General features: G+C 37.2%; 1 protein-coding gene across 2 annotated transcripts; it reads left to right on the top strand.

The window, feature by feature from the left end:
• The first annotated feature begins 983 nt into the window (after positions 1 to 983).
• LOC111373377 (calmodulin-binding protein 60 D-like) lies at positions 984 to 6,602 on the top strand. Of its 2 annotated transcripts, none has more exons than XM_022995894.1 (8): positions 984 to 1,714; positions 1,823 to 1,898; positions 2,732 to 2,772; positions 3,045 to 3,523; positions 3,947 to 4,107; positions 4,225 to 4,422; positions 5,222 to 5,390; positions 5,593 to 6,602. In XM_022995894.1, the coding sequence occupies exons 1-8, from the start codon at positions 1,626 to 1,628 to the stop codon at positions 6,069 to 6,071; spliced, it is 1,692 nt and encodes a 563-aa protein (XP_022851662.1). In that variant the 5' UTR covers positions 984 to 1,625; the 3' UTR covers positions 6,072 to 6,602. The 2 variants fall into 2 exon arrangements, with proteins under 2 accessions (XP_022851662.1, XP_022851661.1); XM_022995893.1 differs by having other exon boundaries at positions 985 to 1,714; positions 5,219 to 5,390.
• Positions 6,603 to 19,000: the final 12,398 nt, after the last annotated feature.

Here is a 19,000-nt window from a genome sequence, read left to right as displayed (position 1 = left end):
TTAATTAGAATAGTTTTTGGGAGTATGATTAAACATTGACCCTTTAAAATTGGGAGCATTTCACTTTTAAAAAAATATCTTTAGATGCTCTAATACTTAAGAATAAACCCAAGAGACTATTTTATTTTAATGCAAGCTCATTTTCAAAAAAACTCTCTATTTTTAAATATCATATTTTACAATTTAGTTAGTATCTATAAATTTAGAAAGTAAAAAATTTTAAATACTTCAACGAACTCTTTATATTTAATGCTTAATTTTATTATTCACATAAAATATTTATTATTTATTCTTAACTTTTATATTAATTAGCTTTCATCCACATTATTATATTATTTTTTTCATTGAAAATTAAAAAAATTTGAATATATTTAATTATCCGGTGTTGAGAGTCAAACTCATTGTTTATTTTAAAATGCTACTTTAAAAGGTCTCTTGAAATATAGTTTTAAAAAGCTTCTTGGAGCTGCTCTGATGGCTGAATAATAAGCCACAACTTATGTTCATTAAGCCTCCGTTTGGCTCCTATTTTGGGCTAATAAAAATGGGTGGAATAATAATTTTTTGAAAAATAAGTGGTTGATAAAGAAGGAAAAAATTACACGGATTATTATTTTATGGAAGATTTATGGTCAAAATAGGAGAGGAAAAAAAAATGAAATAGAACGAAAATTAATGGGGGCCCAATAGGGGCTAAATCATTCGACTCATATTTAAATTGATTGATCAGTGATATATAAATTAATATGTTAAACAAATTATAAGGAAAACACAGTAAATATTTCAAGAAAATCAAAATAAATATCTAAAATAAAATGTATTGTTGGAACATATTAAATTTTTTATTCTCTAAATTTAAAATGATGTCTATTATGGATTACACTTATAAATAAAGAGTTTGCAAAATGTTGGAATAAAAAAATTAAAATAAGCCAAAGAAATGACGACTCAAGTTTTTGTCTCATAACTCATGAATCAAAACTTGATTAATCAAACCGACGACATGGACGAGAGTCGAGACGACCTTGCAAGTCTCTTTCACGCTGTTTGATTTCTTCGCCAAAAACGCGCCACTTTCTCCTTTTTCTCGCACTTGATTATTTACTAGTCAGAAAACCCGCGTCATTTTTGTATCTTTTGTATCTTTCTGTTCTTCCTCGTCTTTTCTTGTGATTTTATTCTTCTACATTTTATTTATTTATTGTTTTACGTGTTCTTGCGGGCCTTTTACTCTGCATTTACGCGGTTGTTTCAGTTGTGTTGAAATTTTTGTAGTTTGTAGAATTTGAAATTGGCATATTTCACTCGGCGGTCTGTCCTATATATATACTATGCAAAAAGCATAAAATCCAAGAAATAAAATATTGGATAATGCCTAAAACAATTTAGGTAGTTAATGGCATTTCGTTACTAGGTATAATGATCAATTATTTGCTTGACTTTTGTGACTTGAGGGTTGTTTAATTGTTTAATAATGAATTGAAATTCGAAGTTTCCTAGGTACTTTCAGCAATTTGGACATTTTCTATTTAAGGAGGAAGTTTAAGATTAGTTGCCTTTAAAGTCTTAAGACATTGATTGTTTAATTAGTTGAGCTTTTAAGGGTAGTGAATCAAGCCTTCTTGATGTTATCGAAACGACTGCTTAGGGAGGGGGGTGAGGAGGGATCTGACCTTGCAACCGGAGAATATAAACGACGGCATATAACTGCAAGGTGGGTGGATTAACACTTGACCCATTTGTATTTCTTTTGTTGGTTTATTTAGCTGTGCTGAATTTTTTTCCTTTTTTTCCTGATGTTTATGTATTTGGGTCATTTCAGTGTTTTAAGGGGCACAAGGAATGGTCTGTCAATGCAAGAATATATACCCAGATTGGAGCCCAACATTCGAAGCGTGGTATGATCTCTGTCATTGTTAAGTGATACCAATGCATCTCTGTACTTTGAGAAAAGTCTAGTAAATTTTTTCAAGTTATTTTGCTGTAAATTTTAAGTTTAGGAAGTGATATGATCTTGATAATTCAAGAAAAGTCTCTTCTTTGTTTACTCAATTGTGCAGAAGTATGCTGAGAATTGAAGTTGGGTATCATCTCTGTTCTTGTTAACTGATATGAATGCATCGTTGTGATTTGAGAAAGGTTTTGTAGTTTTATACTAATTTCTGTTGTGAATTTGAAGTTCATGAAGTGATAAGATTTTGATGATTCGAGGAAAAGTCTCTTTTTTTGGTTACTCATTTGTTTGGACAAATCTGAAATTGAGGTTTGGATGTGACAGCTTGATTCTGTAAAATTGGTTCTTGGAAGTGTGTTTGTTGAACTCGTGATAAGAATATTTTAGAACATTTATTTTCTTAAAATACTTGTTACCTTCTTGCACTTTCTAGCTATTTATTACATTTTTCATAATACCACATTTGCCCTGCCCATGGATGTCCAAAACAGTGACTCTGGGATGTCCTCATGATGGTAGTTTCTGTAATTTTTATTAATTTTTGTAAAATTTACATTTTTTGTGAAGAAAACGTGTGGCATTTAAACGTAGCTATAAAATTTTAACCATATTCAAGTCATTGATAAGAGGTTAACGTTTTGGTATTTTTACTATTATTGAATTCTTATTTCAGATGTCTTTATGAGACTTAAGTGTGTGGTGTGTATATTAGATCGCCCCTTTTTTTTTTTTTGGACTCTTTATATTCATTAATCCGTTTGAATCTCTGTATGATAGGTTCATGAGGAGGTGGACCGCGTAATCCAACGGATACTGAGGTTAGTTCATCCATCAATTATCAGATTGCATTAATGTTTTGCATCATATGTGGTTCTTTGTCTCTTATCATGCTATCATGTCGTAAAATACTTAATTAGATGTCATTTTCCGTGGGATTATTTAGATTATAATAATAATTGACTATGATTAGTTCCTTTTATGTCTTTATGTTGATATGTAACTTAATTATTTATTGATCCTACCTCCTTTTCAAGTTAAATAGCATTTTGAAACTCTTATCTACTAATTTTTATTTTTTATTTTTCTGTAGACCCTCGCAGTGTTCTGGATCAAGGAACTTGCAGTTGCGTTTTGACAGTAAATTGCCTTCAACGCTGTTCACATGCAATAGGGTGGTATCTGAGGGGAAAACCCCTGTGAAGATAGTATTGTATGATTCTATTTCTGAGAAAATGATAACATCTGGACCCCTATCTTCAATAAAGGTCAACCTTATTGTGGTTGATGGTGATTTTCATTCCGATGATCGAGAAGATTGGCTGGAGGAGGAGTTTAATCGCAAAATTGTAAGGAACAGGGAAGGAAGAAGGCCATTGGTGAATGGGGACTCAACAGTTTCTTTGCACAAGGGTGTAGGTTATATAGGTGATGTCTATTTTACAGACAACTCGAGCTGGATAAGGAGCGGGAAATTTTGTTTGGGAGCAAAAGCGCATTTGAGTTCCACAGAAGTAAGAATCAGAGAAGGAATAAGCAAAGCCTTCAAAGTAAAAGATCATCGTGGAGAATGTGAGTATCTCTTCTGAACCATTCTTCCCTATCAAATTTTGTCCGTAATCACTTCAGACCATTTTTTTTTGGTCAACATGTAATTGTAATTAAGTGATGCTTTAAGCAAATAATACATTAATAACCATGTCCTTCAAGTTGTCATGATATTTCCTCCAGTACTTGAACCTTTAACTAATTTGTCGAAGCGCTTTTTTCTTTCAAAAGTTTCTTGCTGCTTCATGATGATGTGGATGTTCCAAAAGATTTTCTGTTAGATCACATGAAGTTTGATGATTCACCTATTCATTTTTATTTCTATTCTTAATGAAGTAATATATTCACATGGCTTAACTGAGCAGCGTATATTTATATTTCTGTTTACAGTCGCAGTGCATACTCAATATAGTTAATGGAGAAACTAACGTATCATTATTCCTGTAGCATACCAGAAGCACTATCCACCATCCCTGGATGATGAAGTTTGGCGCTTGGAAAAGATCGCTAAAGATGGTGCATCCCACAATAGGTTGGTTGAATGTGGTATACGCACTGTGAAAGATTTCTTAAGGAAATATGTTACGGACCAGTGCTCTCTACGTGCTGTAAGATACTCATTCTTGGTATCATTGGTTCAATTTTAAATTTCATAAATGAATTGGAAACTGGATTCTTGACGAAAAAATTAGGTAAACCACCTGACCCAATTGCTTAAATTGCAGGAACTTCCTAAAATCTCAAACAAGGCATGGGAGACAATCACTAAACATGCTACAACTTGTAAATTAGATAAGAAGTGGTACAAGTATAAGGATGCACGAGGGACTGAACTTTTGCTCAATTCCATCTACGAGGTTGAAGGAGTTACTTTTGACGGACAAACTTATCATTCTTTCGATAAACTCAAGATGTATCAGATGGTTGGTATCTTCATCCTAAAATTCATCCTGATGTTGATTTGTCTGTCGGCTTGAGTAAAGTAGTAACACTTTTAATTATGAAAATCATGTCACTGAGTGCATGTATGTTCCTGCATCTCTACACAAATTTGGGACAACAGTTGTCATAATTTGGATTATATACACTGGTATTCACTAAGCTATTAGCAAAGTTTCATATTCGTCACTAAAACATCATGCATTTCAAGTTACTGAGCTTAATCTTTGTTACAATTTGATGACTCCATCAATTTCCATTAGTTTAACTAATTGGACAAGGTGTACGGCAATCTAATTATTTGCCAACTAGGCTGTCATGTAAGCTTTTTTGTTAGTCAAACTAACGAATGTGAATGGAATGACTAAATTGTGACAGACATTTAATATCAGTGACCAATTTGTAACAAAATGAAGTTTATTGACCAACATGAAATTTCACTAAATCATTGGCCACTAATGTTTTCACCTGTGATAATTTTGTCAGTCTTTGGTTGTTTTTTCAGTTTGCTTTGCCATAAATTGATCTGCTTTCACACAGAACTGAGGGTAGAATTAGATGTTAGGATGACTCCAGAACCTTTTCATTGCTCGTCCAACTAAACTTTGTTGTATAAAAATGTAATTAATTTCTGATCTGAGTAATCAGCGACAGGATTCTTATGTACTTCTAAAATTGCTAACGTGTCTGCTTAGAAGTTGTATTTGTATGGCATAATTTTGGTCTAAAACTGTCTTCTTCTGATGAGAAACTGATTTGCCTTCCCTATTTTGTTGACAGCAGGCAGTGGAAGATTTGAAGCAGCATGCTTATAAAAACTTGAAAGACTTGATCCCAATTGATGATCAGTCAGTTGTCAGCTACCAAATGCTGATGTCAAATCCCGAATCAGCAGACGATTTTAGCCATCCTAGCTTGTTTCTTCAGAGTTCTAATATCCTCATTGAACAAGGTAAATATGAACCTTTTTTACTCCTTCGATCCATCTTATAAAGAATTGAACTGGATTAAAACTTTAACCCTTGAGTGTAAGATTTTACATGCAAGTCACAGCTAACAGGGGATTTACTAGCTTTACCAATTAGTGATTTTCCGCCCTTCTTTTCCCAGCTTATAAATTTTTGGAAGTTGCTAAACTAATCGTCATTTTACAGATCAACTTCAAGGAAAGATTAATTCTGCTCATACAACTTTGCCTCTATCTAACTGTGAATTGGGATGGGATAATAGTTCAATTAATGTTCCTTTTGGGGAGAGTTCTCTCCAAATGCAAGGTTTCAGTTCAACATGGGGAGACCCTTTTGGGATGAGTAATTATCAAAGCGGATTCTTTGATGGAGGGCATACATGGGCTTCTGGAGTAAACTATGGGGTCTCACATCAGTTAATGGATGATCCATCAACGAGCAGTAATATTCAGGTTAAGTCATCAACATGGCAAGGGAATGGATTGTCTATTGGTCCAGCCAATCATGATGTTGGTGTCATTTCTTCAAATTCGGGATTCCATATGCCCAGAAACAGAAAGCCCAAAACAAGTTGGTGCAAGATTCTGGCAGTGGTGAAGTGGCGGATATTGGCTAGGCAAACTGTGGCTGCTCGAAAATGGGGAAGCTTCTATAACTACATGTAAAAGGATATTGGCTAGGCGGATTGTAGCTGCTCGGGAATGGAAAAACTTCTACAGCTACATGTAGATCTCTTAACTTTTGATTCTTGGCTATCACTTCCAAAGTCAGATGCAAGATATATTTTTTTACCCTTCTGAAATAGTCGGTTAGGTTCCTAAGTAAGTTTGTATCCTAAGTGCATGTTTGGTATGATAGTATTAAACCTTACTGGCCAGTGCAATAGACAAGATTTTGCCTTCCTTTCTTCCTTGATACTGCCCAGTACTTCTAATCAAACTTGCCAAATATGCCATAAGATAATATTCTTGTTGTTACCATTTGCTTCAAGTGCAAGAAAGGGATGTTGTGTGTACAAAGTTCTGGTGGGATTATAGTTGTGTCTAGACGATGCCCTCGGTGAAGTACTTACCTGCCAAATGAATGGGAGGTGTGTGTATTAAGCTTCCTGATGCTGGCTTATCTTACTGTGTATTTTTGCATTTAGTGCTTGTCAGTTTTCAAATAAATGATGAAATCTGTTTTAAGTTTATTCACCATAATGTTTCGACATCTTTCATTTGCATATCTGATATGTAGCTAGTACTAAGGATTATGACTAAGTTTTGTTGTGATTTAAGCAACAATAATAATGATGAAGAATATGAAATCGACAAAAAAATAAGAACGCAGAGTTAAATTGTTTGGTGATGTGCCTACGTCCAACCCACTTCGGCCTATTTGTTATAGTAAAAATGTGTTTTTCTATACGAGCCTCATATTATAAAAAGTTTGCTTGTTATTTAGGAATTGCAAAATGGGAATGGAAGAAGGTAACTGGAATTTAAGTGGAAGCCTTTGAAAAGTTGTGTTGTATTCTTGCAGTATGGATAGGAAAAAAAGACATGGAACCGCACCCCCATTTTCTTTTCTTCTCAAAACTCTAGCCTTTCAAGTTTATAGCAAGTCGGTCCTTAGTAAATGGTTTCTATTCATAAAAAGTTGGTTGTAAAAGATTATTATCCTTTTACTTTATGTTAAAAAATAAAATAACTTGATTTGGTTTATATATATTTTAACTATGGGTGTCCGGACCAGTTTGCGTGCACCTCGACTAATTCCACGAGGCTTGAAGTTAATGGCCGGGTAAACCTCCAGTAGTTTAGAAGGGGACTTGAACTGGTGATCATTGTGGAGCAAATTCAAGACATGACCACTGAACTAACACCTCAAGGTTTAAAATATATATATATTTGAAAGCTTAAATGGCACTGCTTCATTGGAAGAATTTATTTTTACAATCATGCTACATGTACACTTTGTTTGACATCATTTTTGACATTGTGTCATGTGTCGTAACATGAGTGAATAGTTTTAAATGGAAACATACTTTCCCGTTCATTTCAATTTGAAAATCAATGGAGTGGCAACCATAATAAACAAAAAAATGTACAAGTTACTTATTCTTTATTTTTAATGTTTGTCAATATAACTTAGGAAGGAGGCAGCCTCCAATGACACTGAAAAAAATATCGGAAAAAACTCATTATCTTTCGGTGGGCTTAGCAAAAATATAAGCTTGTTATGAGAGAAAATGAAGGGGAAAAAATCATATATACCATATTAATATATAATAATTCATTTTATACTTCAAATAAATTCAAATAATAACCCAAAATACTTCAAACCCCAAATGAATCCCAAAAGTACTGCATGTTAAACTTTCCATTTTGTTTATGTAACTGAAATTTTCCAATGACACAGAAAACGTGTGGCATTAAATTCAACAGCAAAACATATAATATTCAATTTCCAAATTAATTTAGTTGCTACAATAATATTGAGAATATCCATCATTGGCATCGTGTCAGAATGATTACATTGAGGTAATCCCAGTGTTTGACATTTGACGATAGTTCGTGACTCGGAATTTTTTTGCAAAACGACTAGAGATAGTATGTTCATATCAAAATTTCTAACCAGTATTACCGTAACTTTCAATATTCCATTATTACCTATTGTTAACATGCTAAAAGTGCAGCCTAATTCAAATAGCCCAAAGAATGAAGCCCAACTGGGCAATTCATGACAAATGACCAAATACGGTTATTAATGAATGCAGTGGAAGCCCACGAACGCGGTAACACCATCGTCCAAACTTACAAGACGCCTAGGATCTGAGCGAATGAAATGCCTTGCAGTCGCCCAGAGTTGTAATCCCGTTCTTGCCCAAACCTTCGAATCGCCCAGGATCTTAACAAACATAAGATATTATGGTTATCCAAAAGTACAGTTATCGAAGTAGTTATTGGGTAATCTTATCACGTTCCACGATTCAAGAAGTTCAATTGAAGACGGTTGAACGACAAAGAGTAGTGGCAGCATTTAGAGGCGACAGTTCCACGATAAGTTGGCCACCATGAAGAAAGTGGGCAGTTATAAAGCAATTAAGCAGTTTCTAAGTGATTGATCACAAAAAGAGCATCAAGGGAATATAAAAGGAAGAAAAGACATAGAGCAGAGAGCCCAAATCAAACACTCTCAAACAGAGAATATGTAATTTCAATTTCTTAGTTTAGACTTAAATATTTCTTTCAGTACTCATGTGTTTGCACCCCTTGGAGGCATTCTGTTTAAATTCCAATTGTAAAGTCATTTCTAATAAAACACCTCTTTTTGGGACTTTGTTTCAAGAGGTTTGTCCCTTACACAATCGTCTGATCCCTTTTTAATTGTTAGCGACTACCCGCGCGAAACAATTTGGCATGCCAGTGGGACATTGGTGTTTGGTGTTGAAAATACAACAGGTGAAATAATATGCCTCAGAAATCCGATAAGGAAGCAGCAAGTTAGGAAGGAGTCCAGTCTGTGATCGAGCGATATGAGAAGCAGCATAGTTCTCCACGAACAGATGGACAGAATCGGAGCAATCATAGTCGTTACAAACCAATGACAGAGTTGAGTCCTCGAACCATGCGTGCATTACTCGGAGAACTCACACAAGATGTCATTGAACAGGTAAATCTATGAAATATTCATAATATGGAAAGACTTACCCAGAATGGGAATGCACATTATAACAACATGACCAAACAACTGAATACTTTGAACGAAATAATGAATAAGTTAGTATGCCAAATTTGTCAGCCAGTTGTGCCTCTTACAAACCACTTTCAAACTAGGACAATTGTGGGACATAATCCCCCAGTCCTAAGTTTAAATCCAGGGGTAGAACTACCTTTTGATCCCTCTACTTCAAACCAAGGGGGTGGTGCAATACCGAATCAGAATAGTGGCATTGGTACATCTAACTTGGGGGGTAATCCAAATGTAAGGGATAATATCCTAAATAATGGACAGAATACCCCATGTGTTAATGATGGAATAAATGTTCAGGCTAATAGTAACTATAGCCCAAATCATGGCAACTTTGTTGCCAACCAAGGACCAAACATTAGGCCTCAAGCAAATCAACCAGTCAACCAACCTGTAGGGATTCCATATGACTCCAACGTCATGTTGAGGAGCCAGATTATGGAAATCGTACAGGACCAGATGGCTTTTGGAGTACGTACTGTGATTAGGCCGACTTACACAAAGTCATATCCTGATTGGGTAGACCAAGCATATCCATGGCCTAGAGGGTATAAAGTGCCAGAATTCTCACTGTTTACCTGTTTAGGAGAGGTGTCTACTCTAGAACACATAGGGCAATTCACACTGCAAAGTGGTGACGTAATTGATTACCATAAAATGAGGTTGTTCCCTAGTTCATTAATAGGAGTAGCCTTCTCCTGGTTCATCAATTTGCCAGCAAACTCTGTTCAAACATGGCAACAATTGGAGCAATTGTTCCACGCTCAATTTTATAAGACTGAGTCTGAAGTTACTTTGGCCGATTTGGTGAATCTACGTCAAATGCCAAACGAATGGGCAGAAAGTTTCCTTCAAAGGTTCAAAACAGTAAGAAGTAAATGTTTTGTACCTTTGCCCGAAAAGGAGTTTGTCAAAATCGCTCAAGGTTGTCTAAACTTTGATCTGAAGAAGAAGTTCCAAGACAAGGGATTTCCTGATCTTTTCCAATTGAGCACGAACGTGATTAGGTATGAACGATTAATAAGAGAGGAAGAACAAATGAAAAATTCTAGCAAAGGGACTTATTATAGAGACCCAAATTTTGATGTTCATACCATTAACGACGAGTATTACGATCAAACCGAAATGTGTTTGGCCGAATTAGTTAAATGAGACACATACTTGTCTTATAATGGTTAAGCCTAGACCGTCAGGAAAGAATGAGCCTATAAAAGATGAGAACATAAAGACTAGAACGTTCTCGTTCGATGTAATCAAAGTTGGCCTTATATTTGATAAATTATATAAGGATAAGTAGATAAAACTGAGCGATAAGCATAAATTGCCAAGCCCTAAACAAATTAAGAGTAAAAAATATTGTAAGTGACATAATGCATGGTCACATTTGACTAACAACTGTTTGGTTTTTCGCCATGTGTTACAGGATGCGATTGAAAAAGGATGAATTATGTTCTAGGATAAGAGGAAGATGGCAGTGGATAATCCTTTTTCACAGCCACTTGGAGTGAACATGGTGATGTCTGGTTTTAGAAGCAAGTTGCCAAAATTCAAGTTGGTTATAGATGATGGAGAAGAAGAAGCTGGACCACACCCCAGCGTCTTTGAATATATCAAAGGGAAGGAGCCCAAAAAGGACAAAGACATCCTATGTGCAAGATGTAAAAAAGAAGTAAGTGCAAATGCAGAGAAATCAGGGATATGGCAGCATCACCGTCGCCTTAGTTTTTTCCTAAATGCTCAGCCTCGTAGAGGGCAGGCTACATCGTTCTATAAGGGACCACCTTTTGAGAGGCAGTTCAGGCCAGTAAATAAGGGAAGAACATTCGGACCGCAACCTCGCCAACCAAATGTATGGCATTCATTCTAGTATGAGGCTAGAAGGGCGATACATTTCAACGAGATGACTAGAACCCAACAAAGGCATTTTCAATGGAACTATGGGGGAATGATGAGGCAACAACAGGGAATGCTACGTCCTAAGGCACCTAGACTACTCAAAGCAACTAATCAAAATGTTTTCAAAGACAGTGATGAGACTGGTACAGGCGAACCTATGGAAGAATTGCCAGAGACTTCTTCTGGGAGGTCGAAGTTTGAGCGAGATAGAAGGGATGGAGAAGATCCAAATCAGCCCCTTACTATTCAGTTTGGTACGTTACCTCCTGTTGTGGCTAATAACTATTTACTAGCCAATGAGTTCAAGAATAAATAGAAGGGAGAAGAAGAAAATGAGGATAACGAAGAGGAAGCGTGCATGTTGGAATATGAAGAAGACCAAACTTCTAGAGAGGCCTACACTGGTGAAGAAGATGATGATATGACAGACATCGAAGAGGAAATCGATCTGGAAGCAGAAAGAAGGAGAAGAGGAGCATCGTACAATACTCTATTGAAGCAATTACATCGAGAGGGAGTTCGTGAAGTAGACTTATTGGGAGAACCATCTTTGCGTTCTTTCGATTTTTATGTGCTGTACGAGACGCCCAAAAGGAAGAAGAGAATGCCTCGCTCTGAAAAGTATGGATCACCTCCAAGAATAATACCTCCTCCCACAGGTTGGGTAACTGAAGAAGAAGTATTAGAAAACAGTCAAAAGGAAATTGAAGAGACAGAGGCTCAGTGCAATATGCTGCACGTTGACTTATCACAAAAGGCTAACTCAACAGAGGACAAGCAGGAAGTGGAAATAGATGCTGTTGAAAAAGTTATTTTTAAGCGAGCAGCCATGAAATTGACCAAACACTTGAGGCCATTGTACGTTAGAGCTCTAGTTAACGACATACCTATGGCGAAAGTTCTTGTCGATAATGGAGCAGCTATAAACACCATTCCATCTAGGATGATGAGGAAATTCGCAAAGACAGAATGTGATATGATCCCAACGGAAGTCATCCTGACAAGTTTCAATGGAGGAACAACTTCAGCTTAAGGGGTTATGCCATTGGACATAACTATAGGAACAACTACCAAGACCACAGTCTTCTTTGTAATAGATGGTCCCACTAGTTACAATATGTTATTAGGAAGAGATTGGATACACGGAAGTTGCTGTATGCTTTCATCGCTCCATCAGTGCCTAGTTTTTTGGAATGACAAGGGTGAAGCAGAGGTGGTGCAGGCCGATCATAGGCCTTTTGTCGCAGAAGCAAACTCAGTGGAAATGTTCATGTACGAAGGAAATTATGGACCTGTTAGAGTAGTCCAAGTGGAGAAGAAACTCAGATTGTCGCGTAGAGTGAAGAGCCATTTTCGGTGGATGCACTCACTGAAATGTTCAGTCAGATGAGGCCAAACATAGTGGCTCTGGAGGAGCCAGTAATTGGCAAAAGAATAATCAAGGAGTTTTAAATGAGTTGTAAGCAACAAAGACAAATGGTCGATATTCAGGCTTTCAAAGCTAAATTAATGGCTTTCAATAAATAATGCAAGGACAAGACGAAAGAAGCAGCAGCCTTGAAAGCATTGAGAGACAAATTGGCAGTGTTCGAGTTGGAACAAAGTATTGGCCGAGAAGTCAACAAGGTGGATTGTTTAGAAGAAGAAGTGCCTACAAGGGGACTGGACGACGAAGTGATAAGGATCGCCAAACCTGGATACGCTCAAGCACAAGACCCCCTGATTAAAGTGAATATTGGCAATGAAGGAGAAGATAATCCAACGTTCATCAGCCAAATGCTCGATCAAGAGGTTAGTAATAAATTAATTGCTTTATTAAAGGAGTACAAAGATTGTTTTGCTTGGGAATATGAACATATGCTTGGTTTAGATAGAGATTTAGTGGAACATAGATTACCAACCAAGCCTAATTTTAAACCTCATGGCAACCTCCTAGGCGTTTCGCTCCTAATGTACTCCCTGAAATTAAGGAAGAGATAGAGCGACTATTAAAAGTAGACTTTATTAGAACGACCAAATATGTTGAATGGTTGTCCAATATCGTGCCTGTGTTAAAAAATAATGGTAAACTAAGGGTGTGTATAGACTTTAGGAATCTAAACATAGCCACGCCTAAAGATGAATATCCAATGCCCACGGTAGATTCTTTAGTAGACTCGACTGTCGGACATGTAATGTATTCCTTTATGGATAGATATTCAGGATACAATCAAATTTATATAGTTGAGGAAGATATACACAAAACTGCCTTTAAATGCCCTGGGTCTCTAGGATGTTTTGAATGGGTAGTTATGCCTTTCGACCTGAAAAATGCAGGAGCAACTTATCAAAGGGCAATAAATTTGATTTTTCATGATATGATAGGCAAGTTTGTTGAAGTGTATGTAGATGATATAGTGGTCAAATCCCTTAAAGAAGAAGACCATTTTGAACAATTAAGATGTTCATTTGAGTGAATGAAGCAATATAAACTAAAGTTGAATCCCTTGAAATGTGCATTTGGTATAAATGCAAGGAATTTTCTTGGTTTCTTAGTACACAAAAGGGGGATTGAACTCGATAAAAATAAAGCGAAGGCCATTTTAGAGGCTAAACCACCTAGCAACAAAAAAGAATTGTAAAGGTTTCTAGGCCAAGTAAACTTTTTAAAACGCTTTATTTCTAACTGGACAGGGCGAACTAAAGCTTTTTCGTCGCTTTTGAAGTTGAAAAATCAGGACGAATTCGTCTGGAAAGAAGAGCATCAAAAGGCTTTTGAAAGCCTAAAGACATATTTATCAAGTCCACCAGTGTTGGTGTCATCAATCCAAGGATGGCCAATGAAAGTGTATGTATCGACTGAAGAAGAATCAATAGTTGAAATGGTAGCGCAGGAAGACCAATTTGGTGAAGAAAGGGTGATTTATTACTTGAGTAGACGGTTAACAAAATGTGAATGTAGTTATTCTGCCATTAAAAAATTATGTCTTGCATTGTATTTCAAATGTACAAAATTAAGGGCTTATTTACGGCCCGTAACCGTTTATTTAATTTCTAAAGCAAATTTGGTTAAGTATATGTTCTCTCGCCCTATTTTGAACCAAAGGGTAGGCCTTTAGACATTAGCTTTATAAGAATTCGAAGTACAATACATACCCTAAAAGGCAGTCAAAAATCAGGCTTTGGCTAATTTTCTGGCCGATCATCCATGCCTTGATATGCCTGAAGAAATTGAGTCAGAGATCAATTCATTCGAATTAAAACCTTGGGTTTTATATTTCGATGGATCGAAAACCTCTGAAGGTGCAGGAGTAGGAGTGACATTGATAAATCTTTTGGGGATTTGTTACAAGTTCGCATTCACTTTGGACAGGATGTGCACCAACAATCAGGCCGAATACGAGCCTTAATTGTAGGCCTAGAATTAATGATAGATATGGGGGTAAAGAATGTAATCGTTAGAGGTGATTCTCAATTGGTAATTCACCAATTGATTGGTGATTTTAAATGCCAAAGTGATTCCATTATAAGTCAGCATGAAATCGCCCAAGAATTGTTGGAAGAATTCGATCAAATAGAGCTTCAATGTGTTAATAGGATATATAATGACGTAGCGAACGAATTGGCCCAGATGATCTCAGGATACTCAAAGGTTTTAAACTGGAAGTCTACTTGTGAGTATGGAACAATATTGCCCATGATCCAAAGAAGGGCGAGAACGATTGAAATTCATTGCATACAAGATGGAGATGCAATAGATTGGAGGGCAGAGATTAAAAGGTTCCTTAAAGAACCTAATAAAGCAGATAGTAGAAAAATGAAGTTGCGTTTGCTAAACTATACACTGATAGATGAAGAGTTGCTTAAGAAACGCTCTGATGGTATATTGCTAAAATGTGTAAGTTTGTAAGAAGTCAGGACGATCATGGTTGAAGTGCGCGAAGGGATATGTGGAGCTCATCAAGCTGGCCAAAGGAAGAGATGGTTAATTATTAGGAATGGATATTTTTTGCCAAAGATGGGAGAATCATGCGTTCAGTATGCAAAGAGTTGTCAAGCATGTCAAAAGCATGGTTCAATACAAAGGGTGTCAGCACGAGAGATGGCACCTATTATCAAACCTTGGCCGTTTAAAGGTTGGGCGATAGACCTGATGGGGAAGATTTATCCCCCATCGTCCAAGCAACATACATTTGTTATAGTTGCAACTGATTATTTCACTAAGTGGGTAGAAGCGATACCTTTAAAGGAGATCACCCAAAAGAATGTCATAGAATTTATCCGTGATCACATCATTTATAGATTTGGATTCCACAAACTTTGATGGTAGATCACGGAACATCTTTAAATGGGGATCAAGTGAATAAATTCTTGAGCGAGTTTGGAGTTAAATTAGTGAACTCCACACCATATTACGCTCAATCCAACGGACAAGCAGAATCTTCTAATAAGATTCTAAAAAATATCATAAGGAAAATAATAGATGAAAATGTCAGAATTTGGCACAAATGTCTAAACAAGGCCTTATGGGCTTATAGGACGTCGCCTTGGTCAAGTACCAAAATTACTCATTTCCAACTTACTTATGGACAGGAGGCCGTTTTGCCTATGAAAATCAACATGCAATCGATTAGAGTGTGTTTGCAACATAAGTTAAGTGGTGATGAGTATACCAAACCACTAGTTCAAAACTTATTGGAGTTGGACGTCCCAGATAGATTGCAAGTTCAAAAATGAAGAATGGCTAAATTTTATAATAAAAAAGTTATAGCTAAGTCGTTTAGCCTGGGCGAATTGGTTTGGAAAACAATACTCCCTTTGGATAGCAAAGATCCAAAGTATGGCAAGTGGTCGCCCAATTGGGAAGGACCATATAAAATAAATATTGTGTTGCCTAATGGAGCCTATCATTTGGAAGATTTAGAAGACACCAAGCACATGAGGTCCATTAATGGCAAATATTTAAAAAAAAATATGTTCCTTCCTTATGGGAAAGTGAACAAATAAAAGCGTAATCAAATCGCGTTGAACGATCATAGATTAAAAGGGGCCAGAGCGAAATACGTTCAAATAAATTCCTTTATTATCAAACGTTCCTTATAAAGTTGCAAAATACAAAATACTAAATGCTCTACAAGCTACAATTAAGAGAAAATTAATCTCTCGATCGACCGCCGAGTAAGAGGGTGAACTGACCTTTGCCATCCTGATCGCACTGCTGCAAAGGCAAGCAGAGAGGTCGAGAAGCACTCTCAGCAAGCAGAAAGGAAGAAGAAGCACCCTCACATTGCCTTCCTAAATGCATCGCTGTAATGACGGGCAAGGAGGCTAAGAAGCACTCTCAGCAAGCAAGGTAGCTTGCAGGCGTCCTCAAAATTTGTCTTCCATCATCGAACTCCTTGTAAGGAACATGGAGACGATGGGAAGAACTTCGTCGACCAAAGAATATTTTCTATATCTCCCATACCAAAGGCGATATCAAGAAAGATGGTAAAATGGGCGGATCAAATGGTCCATTTCAATGGAAGACGAAGGTTTTGGATCGATTGTTAAAATGCCAAACAATGGTAGCAAATTAGTTTTGAAAAAGAGAATGGAAGTGAAAATGACAAGTGTGGAATATAAGTGCATTTATAGAGGCGTGAAGGTGAAGAATCAGAATATGAACAACCATATTCGTGCCTAGTAACTAGAATCAAATGGCCCGAAGTCTTGGGAAAAGAGACAGAAACACCAAGAGAAAATATGCGTGAATCTTAACATAAAGCAGTTAAATGCTTGGGGGTTGACGATTAAAGATAACGTCAGTAAATACACAAGAAGACAAACTAATCGTTCATTAATGATAATGGCGCTAATATGTTCAGAATTACCAATGGACATCAGTACGAGATTACAAGGGGAAAGTTAATACGGAGTTACAAAAAGAAAAGTTAAGGCATTAAATGTCTTAATTACAATTCGCCCCAGACTGAACGAATTCTTTCCCTAAGTCTCCCCCAATCCTCGCTCTGCTGAGAAGTAGTGACATTCAATTCAGCCACAAAATCATCATCAACCTCCAGCTTCTTATACTGCTCGACCAAAGACTTGGTTCGCTCAATTCCTTGGGAGGCATTGCGTTTCTTAGCAGTCATTCTCGCCTTGCAGTCGTCCATCCTTGCTTGAAGCTCCTTCATCTGTGCAGCCAAACTGGTCATCAAAGAGTCTTCAATCATGACTTCAGAAGACATATCTTTCAGTTCGTCCTCAGCTTTGTTGATCTCCATAAGCAAAGACTCTCTTTTAGATACAACGCAAAAATATTGAGTATTTTTGGCCTTCAGTTTGACATTTTTGGCCAGCAAAGAAAGAATCTCGGAATGGACAACTTTCAACGTCGCTTTAAAATCAGCAGAAAGATTGAGCGACGAAAGTGTCAGTGTTTGCGCCAACTTCGCACTCAAATGCTCGAGCTTATCCTTATGTTTAGCAGCACTAGCCTGACCGATGTCCATATCTATAAAGGACACATATTCAAATATCGACTACTTGAGGAACTTCATATCTTCCTCTGAAAAAGCAGAAGGACGACTGGTTGAAGCAGGGCGAGACGTCTTAACTTGCCCCCAGGAAGTGAACAAGTCCTGGATGGAACGCACAATCCTATCAACATCCTGCAAAGAAAGTCGCCAACATTGAAGGTTTTCACTACAATGAACAAAGTGGACGTAAAAGTGAAACAAAGATTACCTCATCAGCAATCTTGGGAGATGGCATATCCCCAGCCAAATCTACCACCTGTGGCTCCACCACTTGTGAGGAGTTCCCCTTGTCTGAACGAGAAGACTTTGCCACAACGGGCAAACCCATGGGAGGCTCTGCAAAACTCAAAAAAGCAACAAGTCAAAAACCAATAGCACAAGCAAAGGTAAAACATCAAAAAGTGTATTACCTTCTGGTTCGACGTTTGGGGGGTTGACACCCTGGGAAGAAGGTGGCTCATCCATTGGTTGTGATGAGGACTCCGGGACTGAAGGTTTTTCTTTAAGCGTAGTCCCTTCATCAGCTGGTTTGGATGAAGCAGTCTCAGCAGAGGATGGTGCAGCAGGAGCTGCCAATACAAAAGCCTTTGAATGAGAGGCTGAGCTTTTCTGAGAAATCCGAATAAACTATCAGCACATAGAAAAGTTTCAAGTATAGAAATGTATGTTTGTGAGTAAACTAATTTAATTACCTTTCTCCTGACAATGAGAGGAGTGTCATCATCATCATCATCATCATCATCATCATCATCCTCCAAAATGGGAGATGCTGAGGCTGGCCGTTTGCGACTTGGGGCACTTTTAGATGCAGTAGGCTTGGCAGAAAGAGAAGTAGATGGACGAACAGACTGTTTAGCACGAGCAGAAGAGGAAGGACTCCTAATGGACACAGGGGTGACCAAAACAGGGGAAGTAGAAGAAATGTCCGGCTGATCCAGTGAATGGAAAGCGCAATTGGCATCAGTTGCAAACAATCTGCGCTGCACTGATCGCCAGAGTTGTTCAAAAATGGGATGGATGGCATGGCTAGGATTGAAGAGAGCTAATGAAAAGTTACTCGTCAAAAGAATATTTCGAGCATTTATAGCTTATGCCTCTACCTTATTAATAGTGTGGAAGCGATCTATCAAATTTCTTGAATAACAAGGGGGAACAGGCCAAGTTTGGCCAAAACCAAGTTGACGAGCAAAAAATTGGGGAGCATATAACCCCAACTTTGGCATTAGTTCTAGTCAAAACATCATGGAACAACTCCCTCCTGGTCAAAAACTGAACCCAAACGAGCAGAGAGGTGCTCACATTGTCCAGGATAGATGGAGGATGCACATAATCAGAAGTTAAAAAGGGAGGAAAATGAAAGAAAGAAAGAATTGAATTCAAAGTATAAAAGAATGAAAAAATGTCGCTTTTGGACATATGTACAAGGCTTAGTGGGTCAATAGCTAGCCCGTTAGCAGAAT

The sequence above is a fragment of the Olea europaea genome, unplaced genomic scaffold (assembly GCF_002742605.1).
Source record: "Olea europaea var. sylvestris unplaced genomic scaffold, O_europaea_v1 scaffold112, whole genome shotgun sequence".
NCBI lineage: Eukaryota > Viridiplantae > Streptophyta > Magnoliopsida > Lamiales > Oleaceae > Olea > Olea europaea.
The sequence above is the reverse complement of the archived record's forward strand: the minus strand, read 5'-3'. Positions and strand labels throughout refer to the sequence as shown.

What these genes read in the sequence shown, in the direction of transcription:
- LOC111373377 (XM_022995893.1), top strand. Translation starts at nt 1,626, where the DNA reads ATGTTATCGAAACGACTGCTTAGGGAGGGGGGTGAGGAGGGATCTGAC. An exon ending in AAAAGATCATCGTGGAGAAT is followed by an intron (nt 3,524 to 3,946) that starts GTGAGTATCTCT and finishes TTATTCCTGTAG; the next exon opens with CATACCAGAAGCACTATCCA. An exon ending in AACTCAAGATGTATCAGATG is followed by an intron (nt 4,423 to 5,218) that starts GTTGGTATCTTC and finishes TTTTGTTGACAG; the next exon opens with CAGGCAGTGGAAGATTTGAA.